We start from the raw sequence: 11,129 nt of genomic DNA, 5'->3' as shown, positions 1-11,129 counted from the left end.
CTTTGTGTTCTGTCATTGAGTCACACACAACACAAACCCTTTACTTCAAGAGACATTAACACAAAAATCAAGGAACAAATGTAGTTTTCAGACTTCACCAGCCAATGGATCATCCTCTTCTACCTAAGATTTAGATTTGATTTTGAGAAGGTGCTGGTAGGCAAGTAGAAATAATATAAAGACCCCTGTTTCACCACAAGGTGGTGCTGTTAACACGCCCAGTCAACCCTTGGCTGAAGTGTCGGGAACATAACATTCACTTCCCACCACCCATAAGTGGAATCATTCCAGCTCTGAGTAAAACTCTTGGAAGAGGACAGGAACAATTTGACACAGAAATATCTAACACGGGAAAAATAGAGAGCACTGGGCCTTAGATGTAGGACATTTTGAGGGAAGAAATCAGAAACCGCTCTGTCACAAACGCTAATTGATGTTTTGTTGTCACATACCGATAGGTGCAGTGAAATGTGTTGTTTTACAGCACCCCTGGAGCAAATTTAGATTAAGTGCCTTGCTCAAGGGCACATAGACAGATTTTTCACCTTGTCGGCCCAGGTATTCAAACCAGTGAACCTTTGGTTACTGGGCTAACCGTTAGGCTACCTGTTACCCTTGGCCTAATAGCGGATACTGACATAATAGCCCTCAGGAATATTAGGCCCCTCATTTATTGCCCCCCCCCCCCCCCCCCCCCCCCCACACACACACACTTGTAGGCCGAATACGCCACAAACAGTATGAAGAACATATTCACGGCCAAATCCACAGGGCTTATTTTTAGGTAATAAAAAGGGTCAATTTAAATCACTCACTTAAATGAGGTGAAGTACATTATAATAGACAAACCGCCTGTTAGTATTTTCATATTATTTTCCAAATATCGTTCCATCTTACAGATACCTAAAGCTTCCAGCTCCATGTGCTTCCCATGCAGTCACAGCATGGGCTTAAGAACAGGAAACACTACTTTGAGAGTACAAATGCAATGGGGATATATATATTTCACCACCGGGTGCCAAGAGGAATCACTCCCAAGATGTGCACTTGTGATAAAAAGTACAAAGATTTGACACGGTTAGACATTTTTAAGCAGAATGCAGTTGAACTCCTTTCCTGCTGTTTCGACTAAAAAAGATACACAATGTCCTGGATATACAGATGTAGGATCTTAATTTGAGCCAGTTCGCTACAGCAGGAAAATAATCCTGCAGCAACAGGAAGTGTGAATTATTATGTGGATTGTAATTAATGGACTTTTTCTATTGGTTGATATATTTTTCATTAGGGCAAATCTGAAATGTTAAAGTGGAAATTACAAATCTCCTCAGCTTTTTTAAACCTCAAATACATGACATGTTTTACATTTTCTGCATTGCAGGAAGGTTCTCCCACAACAGGGTTATTAAATTAAGATCCTACATCTGTAAATTATGTTCTTCCCCTTCCCCATGCTTTCCGGCCCTATACTTTACACTACACATTGCTGGAGATCAGATTCCTGATTGTCAGATTTGTGTTCGGTTTTGTATGTGAGGACTGAGAGGAGGCCATGGAGGATAAATGTTGGGCAATAGCTACCGTGCCCTCAGAAAGCACTCATACCCCTAGACTTATTCCACATTTTGTTGTGTTACAGCCTGAATTTAAAACTGATTAAATAAACATTTTTCTCTCACCCAGCTACACACAATACTCCATCATGACGTAGTGAAAACATGTTTTTAGAAATGTTTGCACATTTATTGAAAATTAAATACAGAAATATCTAATTTCCATAAGTATTCACACCCCTGAGTCAATACTTTGTAGAAGCACCTTTGGCAGTGATTACAGCTGTTAGTCTTTCTAGGTAAGTCTCTAAGAGCTTTTCACACCTGGATTGTGCAACATCGGCCCATTATTCTTGTCAAAATTCTTCAAGCTCTGTTAAATTGGTTGTTGATCATTGCTAGACAACCATTTTCCACTCTTGCCATTGATTTTTTTTTTTTTTAAATGTAAGTAAAAACTGTAACTCGGCCACTCAGGAACATTCCGTCTTTGGTAAGACCTTTCAGTTTGGCCAGGCGGCCAGCTCTAGTTCTTCCATATAAGATTTTTTTCTGAACTGACTTGCCTAGTCAAATAAAGGTTGTTTCTGCTTTGTCATTATGGGGTATTGTGTGTAAATTGATCAGGAAAAAACAACAATTTAATACATTTTTAGAAAAGGTTGTAATGTAACAAAATGTGGAAAAAGTCAAGGGGTCTGAATACTTTCCGAATGCACTGTATGTGCAAAAGTATGCGGCCACTCCTTTAGTGGATTTGGCTATTTCCGACCACACCCGTTGCTGACAGGTGTATAAAACAGAGCACACAGCCATGCAATCTCCATACACAAACATTGACAGTAGAATGGACTTACTAACGAGCTCAGTGACTTTCAACGTGGCACCATCATAGGATGCCGCCTTTCCAACAAGTCAGATCGTCAAATTTCTGCCAAGCTAAAGCTGCCCTGGTCAACTGTAAGCTATGTTATTGTGAAGTGGAAACGTCTATGAGCAACAACGGCTCAACCGCGAAGTGGTAGGCCACACAAGCTCATAGAACGGGACAGCCGAGTGCTGAAGTAAGTAGCGTATAAAAATCATCTCTGGAAGCAACGTCAGCACAAGAACGGTTTTGAAATGGGTTTCCATGGTCGATGGCAAACAGCACCACAGAAGCGTCGGCTGGAGTGGTGTGAAGCTCGCCTCCATTGGACTCCATTGGAATAGTGGAAATGCGTTCTCCGGAGTGATGAATCATGCTTCCCCATCTGGCAGTCTGATGGATGAATCTGAGTTTGGCAGATGCCAGGAAAACACTACCTGCCCCAGTGCATAGTATCAACTGGATAGTTTGGTGGAGGAGGAATAATGATCTGGGGATGTTTTTCATGGTTCGGGCCCCTTATTTCCAGTGAAGGAAAATCTTAATACTACAGCACACAATGACATTCTAGACGATTCTGTGCTTCCAACTGTGGAAACAGTTTGGCGAAGGCCCTTTCCTGTTTCAGCATGACAATGGCCCCGTGCACAAAGCGAGGTCCATACAGAAATGGTTTGTCGAGATCGGTGTGGAAAAACTTGACTGGTCTGCACAGAGCCCTGACCTCAACCCCATCGACCACCTGGGATGAATTGGAATGCAAACTATGAACCAGGCCTTATCACCCAACATCAGTGCCCGACCTCGCTAATGCTCTTGTGGCTGAATGGAAGCAAGACCCCGCAGCAATGTTCCAACATCTAGTAGAAAGCCTTCCCAGAAGAGTGGAGGCTGTTACAACAGCAAAGGGGGGATCAACTCCATATTAATGCCCATGATTTTGGAATGAGATGTTCGACGAGCAGGTGTCCACATACTTTTGTTCATGCAGTTTAATCATATCTGGCATGGTAGGTTAAATTGTAAGATTCTCCAAACTTCTATAGCAGGGATCATCAACTAGATTCAGCCACGGACAATTTTTTCTTGAAGGGATGGTCGGGGGCAGGAACATAATTACAAATCATTTGTAGACTGAAAATTGACCGTAAGTAAACATTGCTTCCATTTGTATACGATCATATGTGTATTATTTGTCCAACCACGAAAAAACAAACAAACAAACAAATAAAACCACCCGCGGGCCAAATTCATCCCGCGTGGGCCGCCAGTTGGGGTACCCTGGTCTATGGTTTTACCAACAGGAGGTCATTACCAACAGGAGGTCCCATTACCAACAGGAGGTCCCGTGAAAAACATGGGCCCGCCTATAGAAATCAAATTCCTGTCCAACTGATTTGTTCTGGCGCCGGCCCTGCAGGGCAGTTATGGTTGGCTGTCGACACTGAGCTCAAGAACATCTGGACTGAGGGAGAAATTCAGATAAAAATGTAATTCCTACAGTTTTCAGTTTGTTTTTTTATATACATTGGCCTCATGAGTCCTTTTGTGGAGCTTTTGAACCTTATTTTTAAAGCCTTTGAAAAACTCACTTCTGAAAGCCCAGTGCAGAAATACAGTTATGTGCAACGATTGAATTACAGTCTGATTCTTGTACTATGAACTAAGATGTGGGTCTTTTATAACCTGCACAAGTAACCCAGCAAGCAAAATATTGCACATGATGTCTTATTGATGTCATTTTCTGGTTGTAAACTGTTTTTCTGGCTGCGAAGACGTCATGTAACCTGATTACAACCAGCTGCTCTCTGTTATAACCAGATAAAGCCATCCCAGCTGACTCACAGCTTCCCCTCGGAAGCTCCACTGAAATGACTCCTTCTTCTGCCCCACCAGACTAACCAACTGCTGGAGCAGTAACATCTCTCAAGTAGTAGAAAGGACAGCTGAAGACAAACTTTTAATGGTTTTTCCTAAGAAATTTGGATCAGTATAACATTCACATGTCAGGTAAGATCACTTCACAACAGTGTCAACTGTGACCCTGAAACCACACCCCCATGAACTCCTTGTAGCTGGGCATGTAAACTCAATACATAACAGTTCACATAAAGTATATCCACAATGATTGATGTATAGGTAAGGCCTATGATAGTTTTTTTTGGCTTGACAGAGTAACATGCTGATCGGGTCCACAGCCTCTTCAGATTTAGGTCATGATAAAAAGCTCTGCTCCTATCGATCTTCTGAATGGTAATTTATTTATTTGTTTATTTGGATCCCCGTTAGCTTTTGCAGACATGACAAGTAACAAAACACTGATACTGTTACGGTGCGTGAATGAGGACCCAAAAGCGAATTAACTTAAACAGAGCTTCTTTAATAACCAAACATAGGTAGGCTCAGATGGACCGGCAGATTCCGACAGGACAGGACAAGGTTACAGCAAACATGACGATAGTCTGGTTCAGGCATGAAACACAACAAACAAGAATCCGACAAGGACAGGAGCAGGAACAGAGAGAGATATAGAGACCTAATCAGAGGGAAAAAGGGAACAGGTGGGAAAAGGGGTGACGAGGTAGTTAGGAGGAGACAAGGCACAGCTGGGGAAAAGAGGGGGAGAAAAGGTAACCTAACACGACCAGCAGAGGGAGACAGGGTGAAGAGAAACAGGAACAGGACACAACATGACAATACATGACAGTACCCCCCCACTCACCGAGCGCCTCCTGGCGCACTCGAGGAGGAAACCTGGCGGCAACGGAGGAAATCCTCGATCAGCGCACGGTCCAGCACGTCCCGAGAGGGAACCCAACTCCTCTCCTCAGGACCGTACCCCTCCCAATCTACGAGGTACTGGTGACCACGGCCCCGAGGACGCATGTCCAAAATCCTACGGACCCTGTAGATGGGTGCGCCCTCGACAAGGATGGGGGGGGGGGGGAAGACGAGCGGGGGCGCGAAGAACGGGCTTGATACAGGAGACATGGAAGACCGGGTGGACGCGACGAAGGTATCGCGGAAGAAGAAGTCGAACTGCGACAGGATTAATGACCCGAGAAATACGGAACGGACCAATGAACCGCGGGGTCAACTTGCGAGAAGTCGTCTTAAGGGGAAGGTTCTGAGTGGAGAGCCAAACTCTCTGACCGCGACAATATCTAGGACTCTTAGTTCTACGCTTATTAGCAGCCCTCACAGTCTGCGTCCTATAACGGCAAAGTGCAGACCTGACCCTCTTCCAGGTGCGCTCGCAACGTTGGACAAAAGCCTGAGCGGGACTCGGCGAACTGAGATGAGAACAGCGGAGGCTGGTACCCGAGGCTACTCTGAAAAGGAGATAGCCCGGTCGCAGACGAAGGAAGCGAGTTGTGGGCGTATTCTGCCCAGGGGAGCTGTTCTGGCGCTCGCAACGTTGGACAAAAGCCTGAGCTGGACTCGGCGAACTGAGATGAGAACAGCGGAGGCTGGTACCCGAGGCTACTCTGAAAAGGAGATAGCCCGGTCGCAGACGAAGGAAGCGAGTTGTGGGCGTATTCTGCCCAGGGGAGCTGTTCTGACCAAGACGCAGGGTTGCGAAAAGAAAGACTGCGTAAGATGCGACCAATAGTCTGATTGGCCCGTTCTGCTTGACCGTTAGACTGGGGGTGAAAGCCGGAAGAGAGACTGACGGAAGCCCCAATCAAACGGAAAAACTCCCTCCAAAATTGAGACGTGAATTGCGGACCTCTGTCCGAAACGACGTCTGACGGAAGGCCATGAATTCTGAAAACATTCTCGATGATGATTTGTGCCGTCTCTTTAGCAGAAGGAAGCTTAGCAAGGGGAATGAAATGAGCCGCCTTAGAGAACCTATCGACAACCGTAAGAATAACAGTCTTCCCCGCTGACGAAGGCAGTCCGGTGACAAAATCTAAGGCGATGTGAGACCACGGTCGAGAGGGAATGGGAAGCGGCCTGAGACGGCCGGCAGGAGGGGAGTTACCGGACTTAGTCTGCGCGCAGACCGAACAAGCAGCCACGAAACGACGCGTGTCATGCTCCCGGGTGGGCCACCAAAAACGCTGGCGAATGGAAGCAAGCGTACCCCGAACGCCAGGGTGGCCGGCTAACTTGGCAGAGTGAGCCCACTGAAGAACGGCCAGACGAGTAGGAACGGGAACGAAAAGAAGGTTCCTAGGACAAGCGCGCGGCGACGGAGTGTGAGTGAGCGCTTGCTTTACCTGCCTCTCAATTCCCCAGACAGTCAACCCGACAACACGCCCCTCAGGGAGAATCCCCTCGGGGTCAGTGGAGGCTACTGAAGAACTGAAGAGACGAGATAAAGCATCAGGCTTGGTGTTCTTAGAGCCCGGACGATAAGAAATCACGAACTCGAAACGAGCGAAAAACAGCGCCCAACGCGCCTGACGCGCATTAAGTCGTTTGGCAGAACGGATGTACTCAAGGTTCCTATGGTCAGTCCAAACGACAAAAGGAACGGTCGCCCCCTCCAACCACTGTCGCCATTCGCCTAGGGCTAACCGGATGGCGAGCAGTTCGCGGTTTCCCACATCATAGTTACGTTCCGACGGCGACAGGCGATGAGAAAAATACGCGCATGGGTGGACCTTGTCGTCAGAGAGGGAGCGCTGAGAAAGAATGGCTCCCACGCCCACCTCTGACGCGTCAACCTCGACAACGAACTGTCTAGAGACGTCAGGTGTAACAAGGATAGGAGCGGATGTAAAACGATTCTTGAGGAGATCAAAAGCTCCCTGGGCGGAAACGGACCACTTAAAGCACGTCTTGACAGAAGTAAGGGCTGTGAGAGGAGCTGCCACCTGACCGAAATTACGGATGAAACGACGATAGAAGTTCGCGAAGCCGAGAAAGCGCTGCAGCTCGACGCGTGACTTAGGGACGGACCAATCAATGACAGCTTGGACCTTAGCGGGATCCATCTTAATGCCTTCAGCGGAAATAACAGAACCGAGAAATGTGACGGAGGAGGCATGAAAAGTGCACTTCTCAGCCTTCACAAAAAGACAATTCTCTAAAAGGCGCTGGAGGACACGTCGAACGTGCTGAACATGAATCTGGAGTGACGGTGAAAAAATCAGGATATCGTCAAGGTAAACGAAAACAAAGATGTTCAGCATGTCTCTCAGGACATCATTGACTAATGCCTGAAAGACAGCTGGAGCGTTAGCGAGGCCGAAAGGAAGAACCCGGTATTCAAAGTGCCCTAACGGAGTGTTAAACGCCGTCTTCCACTCGTCCCCCTCCCTGATGCGCACGAGATGGTAAGCGTTACGAAGGTCCAACTTAGTGAAAAACCTGGCTCCCTGCAGGATCTCGAAGGCTGAAGACATAAGAGGGAGCGGATAACGATTCTTCACTGTTATGTCATTCAGCCCTCGATAATCTATGCAGGGGCGCAGAGACCCGTCCTTCTTATTGACAAAAAAAAACCCCGCTCCGGCGGGAGAGGAGGAGGGGACTATGGTACCGGCGTCAAGAGCTACAGACAAATAATCTTCGAGAGCCTTACGTTCGGGAGCCGACAGAGAGTATAGTCTACCCCGGGGGGGAGTGGTTCCCGGAAGGAGATCAATACTACAATCATACGACCGGTGTGGAGGAAGAGAGGTGGCCCTGGACCGACTGAACACCGTGCGCAGATCGTGATATTCCTCCGGCACCCCTGTCAAATCACCAGGCTCCTCCTGTGAAGAAGAGACAGAGGAAACAGGAGGGATAGCAGACATTAAACATTTCACATGACAAGAGACGTTCCAGGAGAGGATAGAATTACTAGACCAATTAATGGAAGGATTATGACAAACTAGCCAGGGATGGCCCAAAACAACAGGTGTAAAAGGTGAACGAAAAATTAAAAAAGAAATGGTTTCGCTATGATTACCAGAAACAGTGAGGGTTAAAGGTAGCGTCTCACGCTGAATCCTGGGGAGAGGACTACCATCCAGGGCGAACAAGGCCGTGGACTCCCTTAACTGTCTGAGAGGAATGTCATGTTCCCGAGCCCAGGTCTCGTCCATAAAACAGCCCTCCGCCCCAGAGTCTATTAAGGCACTGCAGGAAGCTGACGAACCGGTCCAGCGTAGATGGACCGACAAGGTAGTGCAGGATCTTGAAGGAGAGACAGGAGTAGTAGCGCTCACCAGTAGCCCTCCGCTTACTGATGAGCTCTGGCTTTTACTGGACATGAAGTGACAAAATGACCAGCAGAACCGCAATAGAGACAGAGGCGGTTGGTGATTCTCCGTTCCCTCTCCTTAGTCGAGATGCGGATACCTCCCAGCTGCATAGGCTCAGCACCCGAGCCGGCAGAGGAAGATGGTAGTGATGCGGAGAGGGGGGCAACGGAGAACGCGAGCTCCTTTCCACGAGCTCGGTGACGAAGATCAACCCGTCGCTCAATGCGAATAGCGAGTTCAATCAAGGAATCCACGCTGGAAGGAACCTCCCGGGAGAGAATCTCATCCTTTACCTCTGCGCGGAGACCCTCCAGAAAACGAGCGAGCAAAGCCGGCTCGTTCCAGCCACTGGAGGCAGCAAGAGTGCGAAACTCAATAGAGTAGTCTGTTATGGATCGATTACCTTGACATAGGGAAGACAGGACCCTGGAAGCCTCCTCCCCAAAAACAGATCGATCAAAAACCCGTATCATCTCCTCCTTAAAGTCCTGATACTGGTTAGTACACTCAGCCCTTGCCTCCCAGATTGCCGTGCCCCACTCACGAGCCCGTCCAATAAGGAGAGATATGACGTAGGCGACACGAGCAGTGCTCCTGGAGTAAGTGTTGGGCTGGAGAGAAAACACAATATCACACTGGGTGAGGAACGAGCGGCATTCAGTGGGCTCCCCAGAGTAACACGGCGGGTTATTGATTCTGGGCTCCGGAGATTCGAAAGCCCTGGAAGTGGCCGGTGGATCGAGGCGGAGATGGTGAACCTGTTCTGTGAGGTTGGAGACTTGGGTGGCCAGGGTCTCAACGGCATGTCGAGCAGCAGACAATTCCTGCTCGTGTCTGCCTAGCATCGCTCCCTGGATCTCGACGGCTGAGTAGAGAGGATCCGAAGTCGCTGGGTCCATTCTTGGTCGGATTCTTCTGTTACGGTGCGTGAATGAGGACCCAAAAGCGAATTAACTTAAACAGAGCTTCTTTAATAACCAAACATAGGTAGGCTCAGATGGACCGGCAGATTCCGACAGGACAGGACAAGGTTACAGCAAACATGACGATAGTCTGGTTCAGGCATGAAACACAACAAACAAGAATCCGACAAGGACAGGAGCAGGAACAGAGAGAGATATAGAGACCTAATCAGAGGGAAAAAGGGAACAGGTGGGAAAAGGGGTGACGAGGTAGTTAGGAGGAGACAAGGCACAGCTGGGGAAAAGAGGGGGAGAAAAGGTAACCTAACACGACCAGCAGAGGGAGACAGGGTGAAGAGAAACAGGAACAGGACACAACATGACAATACATGACAGATACACTGATAGGCAAGGACAGTCACACACATTTAAAATACAACAATATACAAACAATACAACCAAAAATGAATACTAACAATACAACAACAACAACAAAAATGTGTGTGTTAAAGTGTGTCTGTGTGTCTGCGTGTCTGCGTGTCTGCGTGTCTGTGTGTCTGCGTGTCTGCGTGTCTGCGTGTCTGTGTGTGGGTGTATGTGTGTGTCTGTGTGTCTGCGTGTCTGCGTGTCTGTGTGTCTGTGTGTCTGTGTGTGGGTGTATGTGTGTGTCTGTGTGTCTGTGTGTCTGCGTGTCTGCGTGTCTGCGTGTCTGCGTGTCTGTGTGTCTGTGTGTCTGTGTGTGGGTGTATGTGTGTCTGCGTGTCTGTGTGTCTGTGTGTCTGTGTGTGGGTGTATGTGTGTGTCTGTGTGTCTGTGTGTCTGCATGTCTGCGTGTCTGCGTGTCTGCGTGTCTGCGTGTCTGTGTGTCTGTGTGTCTGTGTGTGGGTGTATGTGTGTGTCTGTGTGTCTGTGTGTGCGTGTTTGGGGGTGTGTCCCCTCACAGTCCTCGCCATTTCATGAGATGTATTTTTTTAAAGGTCATTTTGCTGTTTGCTTGAGTAATTGGAGATGGGAGTTCCATGTGATCATGGCTCTGTATAATACTGTGCATTGCTGTGAATTCGTTTTTTGACTTGAGGACTGTGAAGAGACCCCTGGTGGCATGTCTTGTGAGGTATGTATGGATGTCTGAGCTTAATGTTATTTGTTTATGCAGATCATCTTAAATTCATCTCTCGTCAACCTTCAGCCAGGAAAGACTGGCATGCATGTTGTTGATGTTAGTTCTGTGTGTGCAGTTAAGGGCAAGGTGTGCTGCTCTGTTTTGAGCCAGCTGCAGCTTTGCTAGGTCTTTCTTTACTGCACTTGACCTTGTTACTGGACAGTAATCAAGATGGGACAAGACCAGAGTCTGAAGAACTAGCACAGTTGATTTTTGTGTCACCCCTCCCCATCTTTACAACAACTTGTCAATATGACTTAACCATGATTTTTAAAATATTTTTTTAAATTGAACCTTTATTTAACTAGGCAAGTCAGTTAAGAACACATTCTTATTTACGATGACGGCCGACACCGGTCAGGTCCTGGGTCAATTGTGTGCCGCCCTAATTGACCATCTAATGTCATTGTTCAGCTTCCTCAACTTGCTGAATGGTCACAC

The 11,129-nt window shown here is 47.5% G+C and overlaps 1 protein-coding gene across 1 annotated transcript in view; it reads left to right on the top strand.

Annotated features, from left to right (window-relative positions):
* Positions 1-4,282: 4,282 nt before the first annotated feature.
* The window catches only part of asip2b (agouti signaling protein, nonagouti homolog (mouse) 2b), a 30,488-nt gene continuing 23,641 nt past the window's right edge, over positions 4,283-11,129 (top strand). Inside the window, exon 1 of the mRNA XM_021589925.2 lies at positions 4,283-4,431. Within this exon, the coding sequence (XP_021445600.1) occupies positions 4,425-4,431 (7 nt within the window). The 5' untranslated portion in view covers positions 4,283-4,424. The remainder of the gene's footprint in view (positions 4,432-11,129) is intronic.

Source organism: Oncorhynchus mykiss, chromosome 28, assembly GCF_013265735.2.
Source record: "Oncorhynchus mykiss isolate Arlee chromosome 28, USDA_OmykA_1.1, whole genome shotgun sequence".
Classification (NCBI taxonomy): Eukaryota; Metazoa; Chordata; class Actinopteri; order Salmoniformes; family Salmonidae; genus Oncorhynchus; species Oncorhynchus mykiss.
Note: the sequence above shows the minus strand (reverse complement) of the source record. Positions and strands in the feature narration are given on the sequence as shown.